The sequence below is a fragment of the Oncorhynchus tshawytscha genome, linkage group LG09 (assembly GCF_018296145.1).
Source record: "Oncorhynchus tshawytscha isolate Ot180627B linkage group LG09, Otsh_v2.0, whole genome shotgun sequence".
NCBI lineage: Eukaryota > Metazoa > Chordata > Actinopteri > Salmoniformes > Salmonidae > Oncorhynchus > Oncorhynchus tshawytscha.
This window is the reverse complement of record NC_056437.1, coordinates 22,158,794-22,183,843: the sequence shown is the minus strand read 5'-3', so window position 1 is coordinate 22,183,843 and position 25,050 is coordinate 22,158,794. Positions and strand designations below refer to the sequence as shown.

Here is a 25,050-nt window from a genome sequence, read left to right as displayed (position 1 = left end):
TTTAATACTCAGGAAAACATACATACAGTGTACACACAGAGACAGGTTTGTTCCTATTTTCTCCTTTACCTATAGGGTGGATTACATCTTGCTTGTATGACATCTCCTAAAATCTTCGTGTGTAGTTGATCAACACCTCGAAATACAACATCGAATCATTATCTTGAAGGGGAGACAGAGTACGAAGAAGTCTGAAATCCCCTTTGAGTATCCTGGAAGAAATACAGCACTGTTCGAAATCGTTTCTTCTGACCTTATATGGCTGTGTGGGTGCAGTTCTCTCATACATTTGGCAACTGGCCAGATCCTCAGATTACTGATGTTTGCCAAACCCGTTTAAAGTCTATCAACTGTAGCCCTGCAACTAGACGATTGGACTGAATGTGCCATGCTTCTTCGCTCTGTCGTTTCAATTTTGCTGTAGCCTACACTTTTACAAACACACCAATTTAAGTTATATTTCTTGCGCACCATTGATACATTTCCAGTGTGCAAACAGAGACCTGTGTGTGGGGAAACTGCAGCTCTTTCTTGCGAATGACTACCTCGCCCAGCAATGGCGAAGCAACTTAACCAACACACAGTGATCTCCTTTGTCTGTGAAGAAGCCATTTTGAAATTGAGAACAACAGCAGACAGAAGCCATTAAACGAAAGTACATATGAAAGGTCGTTTTTGGACAAGGGGGAGCAATGAGAGGTCTACCAGATTAATTTTACCCCTAAAAGCATTTGTTCCCTATAAGACATCTTTCTCTTGGATTACATGTTTTAATTAACTGTAAGTTTATTATTAGCATCTAATTCCAACAACATTTCACAATTTAATGTTACAATATAATAGTTGTTAATGAGATCAATTTAGGCAAATCCCTCTTTGGTGAACCTGTCCTAAAACAATCAAATGTAACATTACTGTTGTTTAGAACTAATACATTGAGACAGATCAAACTCCATTACCTTTAAATGACAAGATTTCCATGGCAGTAGGTTATGTCGTTTAGGTTTATTTTTGATATCTTAAATTCGAGGGTGGGGTATTTAACTGCAATCCTGTCATCAGGAAGAGAGAGGGGAGCTGGTTTGCATACTGCAGTTACTGATGCTGCTTGAAGATTTTCAGCATTTGTTATTCCTTGGTCAAATAGCAGTCAAGACTAAGTCAAAAGCCTTCAATAGACATAGTTTTGGGCTAATTGTTTTCTTCCTTTTTAGGAGTTGCATCCCCACTCATCCTTTAAACCACTATAAGAGGATCCGAAGATGGGAATAAGAATGTTCAATTTCCCCCTGCATTTAGGCCTGATAAATGTATTTCCTCACAATGTTAAGGTAAATATTTTCATTAGAGTTTCATTTTTCATCTGCTTCCAGTTGGATTCAATGTCTATGTAGTGAGCCTTTGAGGATACCAATAAGTGTAGGATTGTGTCTGGAATTCTATAGAAATATAAATATGCCCATGAAGCAACATCAAGTACATTATACCCTCACATTTGTTCTGTCTATTGCCCAAATGTATAGCCTACTGCTTACTATGAGCTATTACAAAACATGCATAATTTGACACAGTGCACAAGCCATCATTTGAAAGAAGAATACTTACTGACCTTCATGGTATTAAACGTCTCTGTTGTGTAACTAGATGGTGTACCATGTGAAAGATGAGAAGCAAACACTCTTTAATGTAGAACAAGTAAAGGGGGTTAGTTTGAGTACCAACAGCCAATTTCCAGTTATAAATGATTCAGCAGTTTTGCTAAAGGCCATTTGCTCTCTGGCCTGCTTTATGTGCTGACATTAGATGAGCAAATATACTTAGCCTCTGATGGATATAGTTAAAACAGTATGCAAATGAATGTATTGAAGAGAGTTAACAATTCTACGGACACCATTACTCCAAAATGACCAAGTCAATAAAAATAACAGTATAGTGATACTTTAATAACAATAAGTTCACATTTCCTACATATACAAAAGGTAACACAGTTTAACTTACACATGCTATAAATCATACATGGCCATTTACAGTGCAATGTCAACAAAATGCCATTACACAATTTCATTTTACATTTACTGTGCTTTTCTTCATAACAACTTCAAACTACAAGCTGTTTATTCACTATACTTGTTTCTTTTTACTTTAGAATCCAAAATAATTTTATATGGGTGTGCCATGACCTAGTTAGGACAAAGATGGATTCCAAGCAGAGAAGGAAAAAGGTTAAAAATGTCAAAGGGATAACATCCAGTATTTTATCTTCCTTCTTCTCCATCCTGTCAATGGGGAATCATTGTTATTTATCATAGTCCAGAAAGAGATGTGGAAATAAAGTATAAGATCCCTTTTGAAACAAAGGAAACCCATATTGGCCATTGAGTCCCATTTCAGGAAAATGGCTGCTGAGAGCGCGCCCAGCCCCCTCTCTCTGCTCTCTGTTGAAAGATTCCTCAGCCGTGCCTCTAATAGCAGAAGCTAAAATGGTGCTTCACTCTGATTGGCCGGTGGAACTGCTAACGTTAACCAGCCAATTGCCCAAGCACTGCAAAAATATCAAGCAATGGATGGCACATCTCCTCAGCCAACATAACACAAAATATCAAAAAGACAATGAAACAGTGCAATGCAAAACATGTCAGTTAAAATAAACAGTTACCTTAAAATGTACCCATATTTGGCTTTGAATATTATAAGGGTATTACAGACAATGTGTGTATAGGTTATAATGTAGGCCTAGTCTATAGTCTCAAAATGTATTTAATTTATGTTTTATTTATGTAATATATTGTAAACAGACCCAACATATTTCCTGAGAATTGCCCATAAACACAGCTCTAGGGTCAGGTTTACTATCCTAAGGCTAACGTTTTCAATCAGGAATTAAAACGTTATAATGACCCTAGATCTGTGCTTAGACAGAACTTGCATCGACCTATGTCCATCTTGTTTGCTCTTTGAGTAAAAGTAGGCGGTAGATTCAACACTTATTTCATGCCCAATGTGCGAACTAAAAATACACTATACAACAACTTCTAATATTTACATTTAAATGCAATACATATCTTTATTTATGAATGTGTTGTGTGTTTAAAATGGTCCAATAATATTACAAAATGTACGCATATGTAAAGAACCTCAAATCGAAAGTGCGAATGGTATGAGGGGTAGCGAAGCTCAATACTATTGTGAGAGAGACAGAAACCCCAGACTGGAGGCACAATATGTGTTGGCTCGCAAAAAGGGAGGCAGTATTCTTTGAATCATGTAATGTAATCAGTAAGATAAATTATCTCGCCGTTTGATTATTAAAATAAAGTTCGATCGGACAAAACATGTCCAAGCCAGGGGAAAGAAACAGACTAAACGAAGACCATGGCAGAAAGCAGAGTTCAAGTAAGCTTGCTCTTTTTTTCCTTCCTCTGTAATGTCTGTTTCTGTAACTGGGATACGCTTGTAATCCCCGTTTTCCTCATAGTATTTGCAAAGCTATCGCTACAATGTAACCTAACGAGTGTTTGTGCGCAAGTCTATGTTGTTCTCATCTTCTTGACATTTCTACACAGGTTTGGCAAACGGCATGGACAACCACCATCCCGTTTGCAGTTCGGGGGAGAAACGAAGTCACCATTGTAGAAGTTACAAGTTGATTATTGACCCAGCGTTGAAAAAGGGATCGCACAAATTGTATCGCTATGATGGAACGACTTTTAACATGCCCGTAAGTTATACATCCGTATTCGAAAAGAGAAACACTTAGCTACATTGTTGCAGTGTTTGCCTCACGATTGATACGTTACTTTCTGCACATGACACAGTGCATCAGAAGTGTCACTATCCCGTCGTTAAACGCAGTCAAAGGTTTATCCAAGCAATTCAAATCAACTCTAACCTTTTTCATGACTGTAGTGGTGTCTGGTGTAAACCCCGTCTTGACATATCGGCAATCGGCGCGTCATATTCTTCCTGCTTGTCAGAACTTCTGGAATAGTTACATTTTATCGTTCTACAGAACCCTGGGATGCCACCAGTGGATATCGTCCGAGACCCGAGAATCGGTCGTCTATGGACGAAGTACAAGGAGACGGATCTCCCAGTTCCGAAGTTTAAGGTAGGGTAATCAGTCACACCCCCTCTCAGATCTTAACAAAATGTGCCATGCTTTTTATGTTTTGGGGCTATAGCCTTTTCTAAGGTTCCGAAGTTTTAAGTAGCCTGACACACCCCCTCGACATTGTTGATGGAAGTGTCATGCTTTTTATTTAGGATGTAGTTCTACAGACAGGCAACACATGCTAAGCTATTATCCCTTACAGCATGAACACATTTTGGATGTTGTATGTCAAGACTATTCTATCGTGGTTATTTGGTTTCTCAAAATGTAAACTGCAGATGTCCAAAAATATTATATTTAATCGGGCATAGGCTACGTGAAAAAAAATGTTTGTTGGTCACATTGCAGCCTGGAATTCAGGTTTCAACGGCTACTGGACAAATGTACTGTAGTCTAAATAAATGTAACATTCATAATTTAATGTAACTATTTTCTTTCTCCAGATTGATGAATGTTACATCGGCCGCGTGCCTCCCAAGGAGGTGACGTTTGCGAGGCTGAACGATAACATCAGAGAAGGTTTTTTGACTGACATGTGCAAGAAATTTGGAGACATAGAAGAGGTGGAAATTCTATACAATCCGAAGAACAAAAAGCATTTAGGAATAGCCAAAGTTGTTTTTGGAACTGTAAAAGCAGCCAAAGATGCTGTCCAGACTCTTCATAACACGTCAGTTATGGGCAACATCATCCACCTGGAGCTGGATCCCAAAGGTAATACATCGTTACATGGGCTATATATATATGTGAGTATTTATAAATAATGTGCAATTCATTCTCAGTTGTAGAAACAACATTTATGCATACGTGAAAACTTGATATTTTATTTTTAAAACGTCACTAATTACATTTTTGGAGGACAACATTTAGTCACGTGTATAGCCTACGTTTACGGTGGTTGCTTGGTAACCAGAGCACTTTCAAATGAATGTAAGTGCGATTTACCCACGAGCCCACGAGCATCAATAGCGTGTGCAAACTACAGAACGGTATTTTCCGAAATGAATAAAGATAAAACGCAGTTTCGTTTGGTTTATTTGATTTATATTCAATTATGGCAGTCATCATTGAATTAGTTATAGCTGTTTAATTATTTATGTGCCTGTAATAAACGCCTATAATACAATTATGCTTGAATTACTTAGGATTTTTTAAACTAATTCTAAAGCAACTTTATAGCCGAAATATATATTTCAGCCTATCATTAAACAATATTTTACTTGTTGACGTTGGCTGCATTTTACCATGTTAATATATTTGTCTGTAGCCATTAACATCAGTAATGAAGGACTTTCGCCTATTTACCCGGCTAAATGGAATATCGTTTATCATATTTAGAATTTACTCGTATCATGACGCTGTAAGTTTTTTTGCCCTGTTCAAAATAATTGGGAACTCGGAAATTTCCAACATCAGTGCGTTCACGACAACTGGGAACTCTGGGGGTGAAAACGAACTCGACCTGGGAAAAATCGTTTTGTGAATGGTCATCTTTCTAGAGCTCTGACTTTCCGACCTGAAGATCACTGACCTCATGAGTTCCTAATTGTCTTGAAAGCACCACTATTCTCTTAATCTCTTAAATAGACAGTGGTTCCTCTTACATCAGCAGAGGGTCATAGGGAAAGTGCTCATTGCCGCATTTAATTTAAACTGGTAGCCTATATAATGAGAGGCTGGAGATCAAGCAGAAAATCTAAGGCTTACTGAGTACCAATTTATCATTATAATTTCACCTGCCTGCAATAGTACGCATATATCGTTGACATTGATTTACCATATGCCGATTTTAAATGTACAATTCAAATGAAATGTCACTAGAACATCTGCCTTGTGGAAAACTCCACATGCAGAAACTCCTCATTCTGTTTTCAAGTTGTATTTTATTTGATATTTAATGATATACCACACATTATTGTGTATTTATTGCTGTGAATGATGATGTTCTTACACACCTCTAAGGTCAGCCTGGTCTCATAGACTAGACATAACAGTAAATGAAAATCCAGGACACTCAAATTAGTATAATATGTTACTTTTGGTATGGTTACATAAGACAGGAGGTTACTTAAGGCAAAAATGAAAGGAGGGGGTTGGGTGTAAAATGTGAAGGTCTAGCAACCCAAAGGTTGCGTGTTTGAACCTCATCACCGACAACATTAGTATTTGAGCTAATTAGCAACTTTGCAACTACTTATTACTTTGCACCTGCATGTTAGCCACCTAGCTAACGTTAGCCACAACAAGTTGGAATTTGTAACATACCATACGTATTGCAAATTCGTAACATATTGTACGAATTGCATTTGTAACATCATACAAATTGGAATTTGTAACATATATGAATTATAATTCATTATTGCTTCTGTGACAGCATGGGCAGTGCCATTGAGGCAATCTCCATTTTGAAGTCGTACATTTTCTTCACAATTGGCTGATCCTGCCTGATGACCCAGTTGGACATGAATCCAACATGGTCACCAAGAGGGATCAGCCAATGAAGTTGGGAGTCCCACCCAATTGACTACATTAAAATAGTGGACGCTCTCCATTGCGCTGCCCATGCAAATACTGCTTTTTGGCCACTAGAGACCTCTATCATTCTCTATGTTCTTAACATACAGTAAGTATCATACGAAATGAATGATGGACATCCACAAATTTCACACAACCATATCATACAAATTTTAGTGCCCCGGATTTGCATTTACTATGAGTCTAGTTGCTAAGGCTACTGAGAAAAACATTTTTTTTTCACTTATTGAACCATATCTTAACCTTATCCATCCAGGTGAGAATCGCCTTAGGTACTTCCAGCTACTGTTGAATGGCACCTTCACCCCTCGGACACTTCCAGTGGGAGGAGAGGAGGCCAGACAAGTGTCCCCTCGTAGCCTTGCAGAGGCTCTTCTGGTAAGACCACCACTTTTATGTTAGATGTTTAGCAGCACTATGTTATGTTGTATTTGGGACAATTTGCAAGTGTTCCAAAACAGGATCGCAGGAAAGGTAAGCGTGTTTAATTTGTCTGAACATTCTATTTGATTTACCTTTTCATGTTTGCATAACTAGTCTTTCTGCAGGGCCAACTGATAGCCAAGGCCCTGGCCTAGTACCTTGAACAGATTGTAAAGTTCTGCGCATAAGCCTGGTTCTCTCAGCTTTAAGGAGCTTTGCATTATTGAAAATGAAAAGTGTCCCATAGTCAACTGCAGACCAGCCAGTATGAGTTTATTGTATGTCATCAGAAAGGTATTTCAGATGAAGACATAGTTAAGTCAGTAGTTTTTCCAGCTTCAAAGGTTTGTTTGGTGAAAAATGTTGCCCCATTCCTGAATCATTGTTACTGTGCTGTACTCCAGTGAGTCTCTGTGACCCCCAGCCAATATAAGCTGACACCCTTATCTCTAATCCAGTTTATTAGTGCAGCAGGTGGTAAAATGGGGCCCAGGAAGGAATGTTGTCTAGAACCTCTGCCTGCCTGCAAAGGAAAGGGGCAGAGCTGTTGTAAGCCTGCCTTTGAGCCATAGCCTTACTGCACAACTTCTCCTGCAAGCAATAATCGGCTGTCTTCAGCGGTTTGAATGAATGCATATTGGGAAAAACTACAATCTGACCCTACATCTTTAGATATAATTATTGGCCTGTTAATTAGGTTAAATCATAACAGTTGCTGTGTGCTCAAGATGCATGAGGTTGCATTATTTTCCTTTTAAAGCCTGAACTTGATTGTGACATTAAATGGGCAATGTAGCCATGCTGATGGATGTTATATAGGTTTCAGCAGTTGAATGTATGAAGTGCCTTCTGTGAGTGTGTTTCCTAAGCAGAGTTTGGTGTGTCCCTCCCCAGGCCTGTGAGCCCCTGCGCCGGCTCTCTGAAAGCAGCTCGTCTGCTGCAGTGGGAGGCATAGTGACCCCCAGCAGCACCGCCTCCAACACCACCCCTCTGTCCCAGGATACGGCCTACTCTAGCCTAAGGCAAGACACTCCGCAGTCCCAGGGCACCCCTCACACCCCACGCCAGACCAGTACACCCTTCTCTCAGGACTCCAACTATTCCAGCAGGCAGGCCACCCCAGCCTATCAGTCTAGCCGGGCCGAAGGCTCTGGAGGCTACAAGTCTCGCAGACACGAGAGCAAGTTCCAGGATGCCTATAACCGGAGACCGGAGAGGCGTTATGTCCATGGCACTGGGGGATCAGGATCCTCCTCCTACCGAGGCAACTCTGAACAGTCTGCCTTCAAGCAGCACCAACCTACCCCACCTGAACCCCCTCCCTCTGCCTCATCCTTTGCCCACACACCACCTCCCCCTACCAGTGCCAGCTTTAAGTCTGCCTTTTCCCCCTACCAGCAGGCCCCAATGCCCCCTGCGTTCCCCCCCTCAGAATCTCCGTTCCACCAGTCTGTCCAGCGGGAGGCAGAGTACCGGAGGCCCTCCATGGCCCCTGCCACTGACTTCAAGCCAGTCAAGAACAAGCCAGCTACTCCACCCATTCCAGAACCCCCACCTGAACCCAAGGCCCACCCCAGCACACCCCCTGCCCTGACACCAAAGCACTGCCCCCCCTCCCCTGGCACTCCCACCCTGGAGTCAGAGCGAAATAGCCTGGACTCTCGTATTGAGATGCTTCTGAAGGAGAAAAGGACAAAGCTTCCTTTCCTTCCTGGAGGCGACTCATCAGACACTGATGTGCGTATGGTCTGCAGCCCCATCTCCTCCTCTTCCTCTCAGTTGTCCCCCATCCCTCCTTATGGGGGCACCCACACCTCTCGACCCTCTAGCACAGGCCTGGAGGACGTCAGCCCCACGCCCCTGCCTGACTCCGATGATGAGGAGCCCATCCTTGTAACAGGCTCGCTCCTCAAGGGAGTCAGCTCTCCAGACCATCTCCATGGGAAGAACGCCAGTGACTTGAAGGATGGTCGCCTCGGAAACCACACACCCACAGACAAAATGGAGGTAAGAACCAACAGTATCATCCTTACTTTGGGTAGATGCTATGTTTAAAAAGTGGAAGATGGAAACGGGGGAACAGATACTCCATTCCATACATGACACGTTATTGGCCACATTAGTAGTATTGCTGTGGAGAGTCTGCTTGCAGCCGGATCTATTTGGCAGCTACAGAGGGGGCACCGGAAGTAAACAGGCTTCGGTGTCTGATAGTAAGCCTACACTTTCCCTTTTGTTTCATTCTTCTGTCTGTATACTACAAGAGGAAATGGTTTATTCTGGTTTCACAGCAAACAGTGACCAAAACAGTGACAGTTTTTATGGGTCTGTTCCAAACTTGGTGAAGTTATCAACAACATACCGTGAGTGACACAGAACATTAGTGTTTTCCCCCTGCCATCAGAACTAGTTGCCTCATAAAGATATACACTTTATACACTCGTCATGTACTTTGACATTTGTTTCCATGGTCTTCCTGTTTGAATGGCTTTGTGTTTGCAAGCCATGTATTAATCATTTTGCAATAGATTCAAAGCTCATAGTTGCTAGTTAATTCTCTACCTGGCACGATAACAAATTTCATCCAAAACTCCAAACTGGGGACATGCGTCAGAGAAACATCAAGCAAAGGTTTTAACCTGACCCCAGATCAATTTGACAGGCCGAGTAAGTGGCAGTACAATTTTAGGGCATAATAGGCTACCTCTGTCGTTTCAAATAATATTTGATTTAAAAAAAATACTTTTGGAAGTAACTCTTCTGTTGATGTGTAAATGGTTATTTTCCTCATGTTTGGTACTACTCACTTTTTGTAACTAGCCCGTGCCCTGATAATAGGAGGCCCACACCTAGGGCTGTGACTGGGAAACCTGACTCATTCTTCTGTTGGGGAACAGAAAACACTTTCACTTCCTCTTTCTAACACTCAATGGGAGGAGTTACCAGGGTGGCTGTTAGCTCCATTCAACACTCAACTCACCACTTCCTGGTTCTGTTGGGCCTGACAATCAGGATCGGCTCACATCCCTGTATATTTTATGTTATCACAAAGCAAACATTTCAATAATATGGGCAGTTTGGCACACACAGGCTGCTCCCCAGGCTTTTTCAGTCTTTGTGGTTTTGATTGTTTTATGAATCCTGATTTCATTGCCACCCAGATATGATTTATCAATGAAAGCTAAGTTGTTACTGAATCTATGACCATAACCTGGTTGTCTGCGATATAGTTTTTTGTGTTAGTTTCACACAGCTATTCAAGAACATTAAATCAGCAGTTGTGTTTTTTTGTAGCCAAGAATCATGTATATATTTGATTATACTTGTACTAACACTTGGGCTGAACGTATTTAGACTTGGCTCATCCTTCAAATAATAATAATTATTATTTTTGTAATTTCAAAGTCAATTAAGCAAGTCAATTAAGAGCAAATTCTTATTTACAATGACTGCCTACATCGGCCAAGTGTAATTAACTGTTCATGATTTGAAAGATTAGGAAATAACTACATGCTGCTAAATTCTAGTAGTGCCTTTTTAGACACTAATATCAAGGTTAGTGTTAGACAGCCTGTGTTTTGGAATTTAAAGAAGAGGCTGGCAGAGTTTGCTATTTATTATGATATTATAGGGATTTGTAGAGAAGCTAGAACCTTTGCTTATTATGTGGATGCTTCCTATATGACTCAAGTCATGTAGTGTCCTGACACCTGGTCCTCTCTCTCCCACACAGAGCCATCAGTCCTCTGGGGAAGACATGGAGATCTCGGACGAGGACGACATGCCAGGCACGCCCACGCACGGTGGCGACTGTGTCAAGGGAATTGTGGTCAACTCTGCTGTGTCCCCCATGCAGTCCATGCCTCTCCCACCCCCCGGCTTCCCCCCTCTACCCCCTCAAGCGGGCTTCGGTCTTCCACACCACCTCTCTGCTGTCCCAGGTCCACACCTGGCACCTGGAGTTCCACACCCCATGCTGCCTCACCTCTACCCCCATGGCATGGTGCCTATGATGCAGATGGAGCTGATGAGCTGCCTGCCTCAGTGGGGCAGCGTTCACATGTCCTTCCAGATGCAGACCCAAATGCTGAGTCGCATGGCCCAGACCCGGGGTCCCTACCCCTACCCACACTTCATGACCGCAGGAGGGGCGGCTGCAGCCGGGTCAGCAGCCATGCAGTTTGGGGGTCCCTACCCACCCTTGTCAATGAGTAGCACCCCAGCTGCCAGTGCAGGGGGCCACAGGCAGCAACTCTGGCCCCACCCCAGCATGCCCAAGTTCAACCCTGCCGTTCCTCCACCGGGCTACGAGGCTAAGGAAGACCCTCATAAGGCCACCGTGGAAGGGGTGCTGCTGGTCATCGTCAAGGAGCTGAAGGCCATCATGAAGAGGGACCTCAACCGTAAGATGGTGGAGGTGGTGGCCTTTAGGGCCTTTGACGAGTGGTGGGATAAGAAAGAACACTCAGCCAAGGTGAGTCATTCTTCAAAGCAAGCTCCTATCTTGTCTCACTTCAGTCTCATGTGAGCGTGTTTCTCAATTCTGATATTATGTGGAATATTTCATGAAGCACAAATCGAATCCAATTTTTTTGTTGCATGCACATATTTAGCAGATGTTATTACGGGTGTAGCGAAATGCTTACGTTCCTAGCTCCAACAGTGCAGTAATATCTAACAATGCTGACAAGAATGGAATGAATAAATATATAAATATTAGGATGAGCAATGTTGGAGTCCGGAGTATAAATATATACACAGTACCAGTCAAAAGTTTGAACACACCTACTCATTCAAGGGTTTTTCTTTATTTTTGATATTTTCGACATTGTAGAATAATAGTGAAGACATCAAAACTATGAAGTAACACATAAGGAATCATGTTGTAACCAAAACAAATCAAAATATATTTTAGATTCTTCAAAGTAGCCACCCTTTGCCTTGATGACAGCTTTGCACACTCTTGATGTTCTCTCAACTAGCTTCACCTGGAATGCTTTTCCAACAGTCTTAAAGGAGTTCCCATATGCTGAGCACTTGTTGGCTGCTTTTGCTTCACTCTGCGGTCCAGCTCATCCCAAACCATCTCAATTGGGTGAGGTCGGGTGATTATGGAGGCCAGGTCATCTAATGCAGCACTCCATCACTATCCTTCTTGGTCAAATAGCCCTCATACAGCCTGGAGGTGTGTTGGGTCATCGTCCTGTTGAAAAACTAATGATAGTCCCACTAAGCGCAAACCAGATGGGATGGCATATCGCTGCAGAATGCTGTGGTAACCATGCTGGTTAAGTGTGCCTTGAATTCTAAATAAATCGCAGACAGGGTCACCAGCAAAGCACCGCCACACAATAACACCTTATCCATGCTTTACGGTGGGAAATACACATGTGGAGATCATCCGTTCACCCACATCGTGTCACACAAAAACATGGTTGGAACCAAAAATCTCCAATTTGGACTCCAGACCAAAGTAAAAAATTTCCACTGGTCTAATGTCCATTGCTTGTGTTTCTTGGCCCAAAACAAGTCTCTTCATTTTATTGGTGTCCTTTAGTAGGTGTTTCTTTGCAGCAAATCAACCATGAAGGGCCTGGTTCACACAGTCTCCTCTGAACAGTTGATATTTCGATGTATCTGTTACTTGAACTCTGAAGCATTTATTTGGGCTGCAATTTCCGAGGTTGGTAAATCTAATGAATTTATCCTCTGCAGCAGAGGTAACTCTGGGTCTTCCATTCCTGTGGTGGTCCTCATGAGAAGCCAGTTTCATCATAGCGCTTGATGGTTTTTGCGACTGCACTTGAAGAAACTTTCAAAGTTCTTGAAATGTTCTGTATTGACTGACCTTCATGTCTTAAAGTAATGATGGACTGTCGTTTCTCTTTGCTTATTTGAGCTGTTCATGCCATAATATGGACTTGGTCTTTTGCCAAATAAGGCTATCTTCTGTATACCCCCCTACCTTGTCACAACATAACTGATTGGCTCAAACGCAGTAAGAAGGAAAGAAATTCCACAAATGAACTTTTAAGAAGGAACACCTGTTAATTGTAATGCATTCCAGGTGTCTATCTCATGAAGCTGGTTGACAGAATGCAAAGAGTGTGCAAAGCTGTCATCAAGGCAAAGGGTGCCTATTTGAAGAATATAAAATACATTTTGATTTGTTTAACTTTTTTGGTTACTACATGATTCCATATATGTTATTTCATAGTTTTGATGTCTTCACTATTACACGGAACCCAAACCGGCTGTGCGCCATCGTGTATACATTTATGTTGTCCCCCCACACCAAATGCGATCACGACCCACAGGTTAAAATATCAAAACAAACTCTGAACCAATTACATTAATTTGGGGACAGGTCGAAAAGTATTAAACATTATGGCAATTTAGCTAGTTAGCTTGCACTTCCTAGCTAATTTGTCCTATTTAGCTAGGTTGCTGTTGCTAGCTAATTTGTCCTGGGATATGAACATTGAGGTGTTATTTTACCTGAAATGCACAAGGTCCTCTTCTCCGACAATGAATCCACACACAAAACGGTCAACCAAATTGTTTCTAGTCATCTCTCCTCCTTCCAGACTTTTCTTCTTTGAACTTATATGGCAACTTATTGGCATCTAAACTTTCATAGTATTACCACCACGACCGACAACACAGTTCATCTTTCAATCAACCACGTGGGTATAACCAATGAGGAGATGGCACGTGGGTATCTGCTTCTATATACCAATGAGGAGATGGGAGAGGCAGGACTTGTACCGCGATCTGCGTCACAAATAGAGCTGACTTCTATTTTAGCCCTTGGCAATGCAGACACTCGCGAGCAGTGTGGGTGCAATAATTGAATACTATAGATTTCTACATTAATTTTGCAACGCTCGCTCACATGATGTGAGCGGTGTAGTCAGGGTATTGTTCTACAATGTAGAAAATAGTATAAATAAAGAAACTGTATGTGATGGGATGTATAGAATATTTACTACAGTTGAAATTGGAAGTTTACATACACCTTAGCCAAATATATTTAAACTCAGTTTCAACTCAATTCCTGAAATGTAATCCTAGTAAAAAAATCCCTGTTTTTGGTCAGTTAGGATCACCACTTTATTTTAAGAATGTGAAATGTTAGAATAATAGTAGAGTGATTTATTTCAGCTTTTATTTATTTTATCACATTCCCAGTGGGTCAGAAGTTTACATACACTCAATTAGTATTTGGTAGCATTGCCTTTAAATTGTTTAACTTGGGTCAAACATTTCACGTAGCCTTCCACAAGCTTCTCATAATAAGTTGGGTGAATTTTGGCCCATTCCTCCTGACAGAGCTGGTGTAACTGAGTCAGGTGTGTAGGCCTCCTTGCTCGCACACACTTTTTCAGTTCTTCCTACAAATTTTCTATTGGATTGAGGTCAGGGCTTTGTGATGGCCACTCTAATACCTTGCCTTTGTTGTCCTTAACCCATTTTGCAACAACTTTGGAAGTATGCTTGGGGTCATTGTCCATTTGGAAGACCAATTTGCGACCAAGCTTTAACTTCTTGACTGATGTCTTGAGATGTTGCTTCAATATATCCACATAATTTGCCCTCCTCATGATGCCATCTCTTTTGTGAAGTGCACCAGTCCCTCTGCAGCAAAGCATCCCCACAACATGATGCTGCCACCTCCGTGCTTCACAGTTGGGGATGGTGTTCTTCGGCTTGCAAGCATACCACTGTTTCCTCTAGACATAACAATGGTCATTATGGCCAAACAGTTCTATTTTTGTTTCATCAGACCAGAGGATATTTCTCCAAAAAGTACGATATTTGACCCCATGTGCAGTTGCAAACCGTAGTTTGGCTTTTTTATTGCAGATTTGGAGCAGTGGCTTCTTCCTTGCTGAGCGGCCTTTCAGGTTATGTCGATATAGGACTCGTTTTACTGTGGATATAGATACTTTTGTACCTGCTTCCTCCAGCATCTTCACAAGGTCATTTGCTGTTGTTCTGGGATTGATTTGCACTTTTCGCACCAAAGTACGTTCATCCCTAGGAGACAGAACGCGTCTCCTTCCTGAGTGGTATGACGGCTGTGTGGTCCCATGGTGTTTATACTTGCGTACTATTGTTTGTACAGATGAAGGTGGTACCTTCCGGCCTTTAGAAATTGCTCCCAAGGATGAACCAGACTTGTGGAGGTCTACATTTTTCTTTTGATTTTCCCATGATGTCAAGCAAATGGTCACTGAGTTTGAAGGTAGGCTTTGAAATAAATCCACAGCTACACCTCCAATTGACTCAAATGATGTCAATTAGCCTATCAGAAGCCATGACATAATTTTCTGGAATTTTCCAAGCTGTTTAAAGGCACAGTCAACTTATAAGTGAAATAATTTGTCTGTAAGCAATTGTTGGAAAAATTACATGCACAAAGTAGATGTCCTGATCGACTTGCCAAAACTATAGTTTGTTAAGAAGAAATGCGTGGAGTGGTTGAAACACTTAGGTTGGAGTCATTAAAACTAGTTTATGTAAACTTCCAACTTAAACTGTATATCTGTAGAATACGTAGGACAGAATAGTGTATATATACAGCAATAGTTAAATAATATGGCATTGACTAAAATACAGTATATACATATGAAATGAGTAAAACAGAATGTAAACATAAGTAAAGTGACCAGTGTTTCATGTCTATGTACATAGGGCAGCAGGGTTAAGTAACTGGGTGGTATCCGGTTAGCAACAGTGATTAAGTTCAGGGCAGGATACCGGGTGGAGGCCGGCTAGTGATGGTTATTCAACAGTCGGATGGCCTTGAGCTAGAAGCTGTTTTTCAGTCTCTCGGTCCCAGCTTTGATGCACCTGTACTGACCTCGCCTTCTGGATTCTAGCGGGGTGAATAGGCCGTGGCTCGGGAGGTTGATGTCCTTGATGATCTTTTTGGCCTTCCTGTGACATCGGGTGCTGTAGGTGTCCTAGAGGGCAGACAGTGTGTCTCCGGTAATGCGTTAGGCAGACCGCACCACCCTCTGGAGAGCCCTAAGTTTGCGGGCGTTGCATTTGCCATACCAGGCGGTGACACAGCCCGACAGGATGCTCTCAATGGGCCTGTAAACTTTGGGTTACCTAAAATATACTGTATCTCCCTAAAACTTTATGCTAATGGTAGAATGTGGCCATTGTTGCTTGGATACAAAAGAATGTTTTGGAGAAAGGCCTCATTTAAAACTCCTGGAATGTTTTAAATAAGAAAAGCTCAGATAACCTTGAATTTAACCGTGAAGTTGAATGCACACTAGCTAGATAATGAGTGAAGATTTATTTGAATGTGTTGAAATGATGGACACTGGTGAAAACGAGGTAGGCATATCAGAGCGATATATTTATAGTTTGGTTAATTGAAATGAATGAAATATTTGAGTGCAAAGGACAATGCTGTGTTAACTGGCTAGGTTGTCAGAAGTTTTACTTTGCTATTTCACCAGCTCTGGATGACAATTTAATTGTCATGACATGACTTTTCTAGCCAAGGATTCTCCTGCATTATTGAGCCAGATATCTAACTTGCTTTCATATGAGTCCATGTTGTTGTTCATCCTCCAGGTGTCCCTGACCCCGGTGAAGGCTGGTGAGGGAAAGGAGGAGGAGAAGGAGAAGCCCAAGCCCAAAGAGACCATGGGCTCCAGTCTACTGGAGAACTGGAACAAGGGTGAGGGCCTTGGCTACGAGGGTATGGGCCTGGGCATCGGCCTCCGAGGAGCCATCCGCCTGCCCTCCTTCAAGGTACCTCCAGACACTTTTAGGATTGACTAAGAATATGTCTAAAGATCTCTGTTACTTTGGAAAATAGTTATATAATTTTATGTTTGGCAAAGTGCATTTGCCACAAATCCATGGGAGAGATTATTAATGTGTTTGTGTGTGTTCAGGTGAAGAGGAAGGACCCTCCTGATGCTGCCTCCACTGGGGACACTAAGCGAGTGCGGCCCTCCACGCCGGTGGATGATGAGCTTGAGGACATAGCAGAGCTCCCAGAAGATGTGGCCAGGGTGGACGAGGACAGCGCAGCTTCTCGGAGACGACATGCCCGGCCACTGGAGCTGGACAGTGAGGGAGAGGAGAAGGTAGAGACCTCTGGAAAGGAGGAGTCCCTCTCCGACAGGGAGGAGGAGCCTGACGAGACGGAGGTCTCTGACAGGTTGTCATCGGCCAAGGTGAGCTGTCAGTCAAATTACCTAAAAATGGCCTAGAATGGGGGATGAAGTGTTGACCACTACAACCTTCAACAGGTGCTTCATCTCATTGGGAGAAGGCAACCTGAGGCATCATACTGTAGAACCATTTTTTTAATAAGAGCTTTTAACCTCTGGAATTGAACCTTGCAGGAGAGTGAAGAGGATGAGGACGAAGATGAGGCTGCCTCATCCAGTGACGGTGAATCATCTGAGTCGTCGGATGAGGGTAAATACACGCTGATTGCAATGACCGTAGTTAGTTATTTGGTTCTCTGTGTGTAAACGCTGCCTCTGTAATTGTCCTATCTTTGTGTTTCTTTCTCCTCCTCACTAACTTCAGAACTTGCCAGTTCTGCATCCTCTAAAGTCGACTCTGACTCCTCTGCGACTGGGGACTCCTCCGAATATGATTCCAGTTCAGAGGAGGAGGCAGAGGAGGAAGAGGAGGAGGAGGTGGCGGTAGATGTGGAGAGTTTACCGGATAAAGACGAGGACCGTGTTCGGACTTCTTCGTCCTCCTCCTCTTCGGCGTCCTCATCTGAGCAGGAGGTGGAGGTGGAGCCCAAGGCCCCCAGCACGCCCCTAGTTCCTCCCCCAGAGGACGAGCCCTCAGAGCTGGCTGGTTTAGATGAGGACCAGAGGCCTAGGGAGGGGCTGAAGCTCAAGCCCAACCACAGAGCCCTCAGTGAGGGGGAGGAGGCAGCGGAGCCTGGCCGGACCAGCCTGGAGGATCTCCGGCCCCCTTCACCCAAAGGAGTCCCAGGTCTTAACCCTCTCCTATTACCTAACCACAGAAGCTTCATGTTTCAGTTTCCATTTCAGATGTTGCACTGCATATTGCTTTTAACTGACAGTTTGTCTTGGCATGTTGGTTGTCTTTCAGCTGAGGAGCTAGACATTGACCTGGGAGTCGCCATCCCTGTATTTAAGATGGATCCCCAGGACGATGTTACTAACCTGCGGCCGCCCACACCAACAGGCTCCCTGGCTGACAGCGACCAGGACACTCGACCCAAGGCCCACACAGAGGACGAGGATCTCCCCTGTACGCCAGGTAGAGGAGCTCCTGCATCCCTGGAGCCCAACACAGCCCTCCCTAGATCCCTAGTAGTCCCATTTATGCACCTTCCCCCTACCCCGGCCATGGAGGGCCACTCCCTCCTGCTGCCTCCTCCCGGCCCCCTGCCGGACCTCCCCCTCCCATTTCGGGCCAGGCTGCCCACAGACGAGGATGTGCCCCGCACTCCTGGCAGGGACCTGATGGTCCGGGCAAGGGGCCTGGATAAGTCCCAGAATAGCACAGAGAATGTGCCCGTCACACCTGACAGTGATGCTCCTCTGACTGGCAGCAGCCTGGCCAGCCTCAGCTCTCCCCGCGTATCCGGCAGCCCCTTCTCCTACCCTGCCCAGTCTCCTGTCCTGAGTGCAGGTATTCCCCGAACCCCCGGCAGAGATCTGACCTTCACTCCTGTCTTCCCAGACCCCACAGCCCTGGCTGTTGGCCTGCCCATCCACTGGAAAGCCTCTTCAGAAAGCCCACTGTTCAAGGAGCCTCCACTCAGCACCCTGGCCAACCAGACCCTGCCCCCCGACTCTTTCCAGGGAGAGGCCTTAACCAGCGTGCCAAAAGACCTGCCTGCTGTCCCAGTCTTAGACCTCCCCGTGCCCCCTGACGCAACCCCACCTAAGAGGAAGCCTGGGCGACCCAAGAGTAAAAAGGCTGCAGCACTGACCTTTCCTCAGACTGAGTTTATGGAGCTCTTGGTGACTCCCACCTCCATGCCCCGATCGTTGCCTCATGATGCCCAGCTCAGAGAGTTCTCTGACATGGATGCTGCAGCCGCTCTTCCTGACATCCCCAGCCGCGCTGGGCTAGACTCATCCACGGTGGGCCTGGACTTCAGGGAAGGGGAGACAAAGCTGCATGTGGTTTTGCCCCCTGACGACCAGTTCCTCCCCTATGAAGAAGAGGGGCACTTGCAGAAGCCTGCCCGTAAGGTGCGGCGAGGGTGGGAAGAGCTACTGCTGGCCAGCCACTCCCCTGTGACCACACCACCGTGGCCCCACTACTCTCCTCGCTCAGAGTTTGAGGAGATGACCATCCTGTACGACATCTGGAACGATGGCATCGATGAGGAGGACATCCGGCACCTGCAGGTCACCTACGACAAGATGCTGCAGCAGGACAACGGAAACGACTGGCTCAACGACACGCTGTGGGTCCAGCACCCTCATATCCTTTACTACTGGCCGTTACTAAGTGCTGTTCCTTTAGTGTCCCTTTGTTACTGGTCTTTTAGTTTTGCTCAGTCATCATGCATTTTAAAAAGTAGTAAATTAGAAATGCTTGCTTATGGTTTTGCCAACACAAGGTCTTACCTTCTCCAAAAGCCTTTTTATTCCCTTGACTCCTCCTGTACCTACCAACATCCCGGCGGTGAAGAGGAAGAGGAGGGATGATGGCATGAGGGATCACATGACTGGCTGTGCCCGTAGCGAGGGCTACTACAAGATTGACAAGAAGGACAAGATCAAATACCTCAACAGCAACAAGCACCTACTGGAGGAGGGGCCTGTAGACATGCAGGTGGGTTTTAGCAGACAGTGGGCTGGTGGGCTTGAGTTCAAATCATCAATGGTGTCTCTGTTCATCTGTTTGTGTCTTGATGGGTCTGTGTTTGTCTTAAGGTGAAGTAGGAGCTTGTGGAGTAGAAGCTCATCTCTTTCTCTCCCTTCCTCCATCTCTCTCTCTGCAGGGCATGAGTATTCCCGCACAGCCCCTAGTCTCCACCAGAGCTGGCTCTGAGCGGAGGTCTGAACAGCGCCGCCTGCTGTCCTCTTTCAGCTGTGACAGCGACCTGCTCAAGTTTAACCAGCTGAAGGTACCCAAGGCCAAACACAACCCATACACAACTACTGTTATTTTACACTGTACGTGTGTCAATGCAATACTGTGTCACTTCAATTTGTTCTTTTTAACACTCTTCCCCAGTTCCGTAAGAAGAAGATTCGGTTCTGTAAGTCGCACATCCACGACTGGGGCTTGTTCGCAATGGAGCCAATTGCTGCTGATGAGATGGTGATTGAGTATGTGGGGCAGAACATCAGACAGGTGAGTAGAACAGGTTATGTACAGATGGGAAGCATTCTACAAATGATCCAACACCACTAACATGCACTTTGTGCTGGCTGCAAAACATCATGCCATACAGGTGAGTGTTATAAACCCATCCAATCCTGTGTCTAGGTGATTGCTGACATGAGGGAGAAGCGTTACGAGGACGAGGGCATCGGAAGCAGCTACATGTTCCGTGTGGACCATGACACCATCATAGACGCTACCAAGTGTGGCAACTTCGCGCGCTTCATCAACCACAGCTGCAATGTAAGTGTCACTTCTCCTCTCAAGAGCTGGAGCAAATCGTAATCAAGTCCATGTCAATGAATCGACCCAGTTTCACAGTGCTAGGCTAGCAAACACATGGATGCTAACACCACTGTGTTGTTCTTCTCAGCCCAACTGCTACGCCAAGGTGATCACAGTGGAGTCACAGAAAAAGATTGTCATCTACTCCCGACAACCCATCAATGTCAACGAGGAGATCACCTACGATTACAAGTTCCCCATCGAGGATGAGAAGATCCCCTGCTTGTGTGGGGCAGAGAACTGTAGGGGAACGTTGAACTAACGTTAGTCCCTGGCCAAGGGGAAACTCCGGTAAAACAACAAGCACTGTCCCAACAAACGTTGTCCCCATTTCCTGGACACACACACAGAGACGCCATGCTAAATACACACGGACAGAAGAGGAGTGGTGGAAGAACCAGGGATGAAAACTAACCCATCGTCTGGCTACAGTGCAGCTACCTGTCTGGGACTCTTTTTATACGCACAGATATTAACTCAAGATTGTTTACGATTCCAGGTGCTCTTTAAAACAGAACTAAACATGGGTTTTCTAATAGTCTCCCAGTGACCCTTGAATTTTCACAATGCTGTACCATCTGGCTTCCTGGTGCAGCACTCTTAATTGTCCCTCTTCCATTCAGCATGGTTCCCCCTTTCTGGTCTTAGCTTGTACAGTTTTACCTAGTCTTTTCATAAGCTTTATGGAGACCACATGGTATGTAACCCCCCCCACACACACACACACACAAACACCTACATTAAGCTGCTCATTGATACTGTTGACATTGAAAACACTTGTCGCTGTGTGAGGGACACAGCCTCCCCACGGGAGACGACACTATTTTCACCATGTGGTGGTCATAGTGGCACAGACAGGAAGTAGGATTGGGGCCCTGAGAAATGGGTTTGCTGCCCAAGGAGAAGCCTGCGTGGATGCCTTCACTTGCTTAACACCCCTTTGTTTTTATAGTAAATGCAGAAAACATTTATCATTTAAGCTACGTAATGGTTATCAATTCACAAACGTGGATATCACTGGAGATGAATCCACACCTGCTCATACCAGCAAATAATATAGAGTATGCTGCTGTCTGTTACTTTATGCAAAATCAAGGAATATGCTTTTAGAAATTTACAAATGGTATTAAGGTTTATTCCAGTAGTTTTTCCATAATTTCTGTTGTCACTCTTCTTACTGTCTTGTCTTCCCCAAAAACACTACATGCTGCCCTCTGTAGGGCATATTGTAGAAACAGTGAATGGGGAAAAGAACGCAAGATGGGTACCGCAGAAATGTATTTACACAGTTGAACCTTTACATTGTAATGTAGTATAGTGTTTCCAAAAGCGACCATAGGCACATAATTCCTTCCATAACAAACTTAGTTATCACTGCACAGTGAGACTGCTGATCGAAGTATACAGATTTTATTGAAATGCTTTGACTTTATGATGCCTTCTCATCTCCAACATGACATCCATCCACAACAGACTGCGTGTTGAGGTTCACATGTAGAAGGGTTAGAAAACAGATTCCCCATTTAAAAGACTGCCTGTCCTAGGAAATGGTTCAGATCAGTACAGCTGTACAGTACAGAATAGCGATTCAAACTACTTTTAGGTTTGCATACTTTTCTTCCTGAAGCTCATCCAATGCTGTCGGGAAACCAAACCGATCCCCACTGCATTTCCAGTGTTATATCTTGAGAAAAGCATTTATTCAATGCGCTATAAAGATGACAACATGACAATAGTAGTAAATATAGGTGAAACCTATCTAAATGGAACTCCAATGTTCTCTATGAAAGCACACAGACTGCAATTAACAGGAATTATTTACATCATAGAGACTTTGACAAAAGCCTTGTAATGGGGTGTGGCTAGAAAACAAGTCAGTTTATGAATTGAAGTTTATTGTATGTGCCATATCCATGTGTACTCGTCTGGGGTGTTCATGACTACAAGGCAAGAGTGTTTCTGAAAGCTGCCGCTTGCAACTGTGTTAATGCGCATGCACTTATGAAATGCTGTCTATTTTCACCTGTGTGAATGTGTATTGTGTAACATGAATGTGTGTTGTTTTCCCTCACTGTTTGGTGGTGTTGATGACCGGTTTAGGTGTCCTCACCTCATGGTGCTTTATCAGCCCTCACTGTACAAATAGCTCAGTATTCTACTCACCATACAGAAAGAAGTGTTTCCAATCTAAAACAATTCATCAGACCTCGCTCTATCAAATCATCACCACACTAACAACCCCAAGCTCCAATCTTCTGTTTTGTGTATGTTTGTCACGTGGTTATTGTCTCTTGTCATTCAGTTTCATGAATCATAAATGTTTGTGAATGCACTAGAGGCTTGCACTTCTGCTTACGCCCTCCTAGCCAATCAGAACTCTGAAGACCAAGTCATTCATTGCTTCTCATTCAGTTGGATAGCTTATACATTTGTTTAACAACCGTGATGTTTATATTGTACAGGATCACTTGTATAGAAGACCTGCATTTTTTTTTCTACACATGGAGAATATGTAATGATGCATCTTTTATTTTTTAAACAAAAAAGACTGAGTATTTAATGTTGTATTTTCAGGGATCAGTAAAAAAAAAAGTAAGGAATCTGTAAAAAAAAAATGTTCAAGGGTTGAATTGTTTATTTAAAGTAAAGGTGCATCTTGTACAGAAAAAAAGATCTCCACTTCCCTTTGAAAGATTGTTTCTTGTAGAAACGTCTTCATTTTCTCTGCCCATTTCTTTTGTAATCTTAAAATATATAAATACTTTAACTGTGAATATATATATATATATATATATATTTTTGTTCCTGGGGATTTGCTACAGAAATACAACTCTGAGAGATCTGTGTCAGACAGAGCTGGTGAATGTGGAGCTGGTGGCAGTATTTTCAGCTTGTGTCAAGCTTTATTTTTATTTTCTGTTGTAAATTCTATGAAAACTTGTTTGCAGTGTGGAGAATGGGAAAAAAACATTATGGTGCAGAAATGGCATAGGAATAGGGTGGAATCACCAGCCTGTTTCTCATGTCTATTACACAAAATGTATGAAAAAGAATAATGGGAAATAAAGGCATTTTTTTTTCAAACGATTACGAGTTAATTGAACTAAACTGAATACATTACATTTCAGTGTTTGGACAGAGCAATAACTGGATGATCCAGTTTCATGTACAGTGAACTGACACAGGATGTTGGATAGAGGTTCCTTCATGTTAGAAACCTCAATGGAGAACACATGTATAACTTCACCCATGATGAGCAACATGAATAAACCAACATTCAGAAATGGGGAGACGCTGTCTGTGTCAGTGTGTCGGCTACAGTTTAGTTCAGGACCAAACTATGTGATTTCTCCCCCATTTCAAGCAGTCAGGCAGTGTCAATCAGGATGCTAGGGACTTTGACTGAGTATGACATCAGTCACTTTATATTATCAATAGCATCAAGGTATGGTCAGTAAAGAACATTAATACAAATCCAATTTTATTGGTCACATGCACCGAATACAACAGGTGTAGACTTCACAGTGAAATGCTTACTTACCAACATTGCAGAGTTAAAAATACATATTTGCTAAATAAAAGGAAATAGTCAAACAAAAACAACGAGGCTATATACAAGGAGTACCCATACCCAGTCAAGGTGCAGGGGTACATTCTTATCTTCCATGACATAATACACGTTTACCTACACTACTGTTTAAAAGTTTGGGGTCACTTAGAAATGTCCTTGTTTTTGAAAGAAAAGCACATTTTTTTGTCCTTTAAAATAACATCAAATTGATCAGAAATACAGTGTAGACATTGTTAATGTTGTAAATGACTTTTTTTTAATGGAATATCTACATAGGAGTACAGAGGCCCATTATCAGCACCAATCACTCCTGCTGTTTTCCAATGGCACTTCGTGTTAGCTAATATAAGTTTATCATTTTAAAAGGCTAATTGATCATGAGAAAACCCTTTTGCAATTATGTTAGCACAGCTGAAAACTGTTGTTCTGAGTAAAGAAGCAATAAAACGGGCTGTCTTTAGACTAGTTGAGTATCTGGAGCATCAGCATTTGTGGGTTCGATTACAAGCTCAAAATGGCCAGAAACTAAGTACTTTCTTCTGAAACTCTATTCTTGTTCTGAGAAATGAAGGCTATTCCATGCGAGAAATTGCCAAGAAACTGAAGCTCTCATACAACGCTGTGTACTTCTCCCTTCACAGAATGGAGCAAACTGGCTTTAACCAGAATAGAAAGAGGAGTGGGAAGCCCCGGTGCACAACTGAGCAAGAGGACAAGTACATTAGTGTCTAGTTTGAGAAACAGACGCCTCAAG

General features: G+C 43.2%; 1 protein-coding gene across 2 annotated transcripts; it reads left to right on the top strand.

The window, feature by feature from the left end:
* The first annotated feature begins 62 nt into the window (after positions 1-62).
* On the top strand, positions 63-23,812 carry LOC112257582 (histone-lysine N-methyltransferase SETD1B-A). Of its 2 annotated transcripts, XM_024431254.2 has the most exons (18): positions 63-780; positions 1,215-1,331; positions 3,564-3,718; positions 4,010-4,108; positions 4,555-4,825; positions 6,903-7,024; positions 7,964-9,076; positions 10,803-11,543; positions 16,667-16,846; positions 16,993-17,277; positions 17,449-17,524; positions 17,639-18,061; positions 18,182-19,531; positions 19,719-19,885; positions 20,055-20,180; positions 20,291-20,410; positions 20,546-20,683; positions 20,814-23,812. In XM_024431254.2, exons 3-18 carry the CDS (start codon positions 3,578-3,580, stop codon positions 20,985-20,987), a joined length of 5,526 nt encoding a protein of 1,841 aa, XP_024287022.1. In that variant the 5' UTR covers positions 63-780; positions 1,215-1,331; positions 3,564-3,577; the 3' UTR covers positions 20,988-23,812. The 2 variants fall into 2 exon arrangements, with proteins under 2 accessions (XP_024287022.1, XP_024287021.1); XM_024431253.2 differs by lacking the exons at positions 63-780; positions 1,215-1,331 and adding an exon at positions 1,615-3,393.
* Positions 23,813-25,050: the final 1,238 nt, after the last annotated feature.

Coding starts and splice junctions, on each gene's coding strand:
- LOC112257582 (XM_024431253.2), top strand. CDS start 3,333: ATGTCCAAGCCAGGGGAAAGAAACAGACTAAACGAAGACCATGGCAGA. Junction 7,025..7,963: donor GCCTTGCAGAGGCTCTTCTG/GTAAGACCACCA, acceptor GTCCCTCCCCAG/GCCTGTGAGCCCCTGCGCCG. Junction 19,532..19,718: donor GCTGTGGGTCCAGCACCCTC/ATATCCTTTACT, acceptor CTCCTCCTGTAC/CTACCAACATCCCGGCGGTG.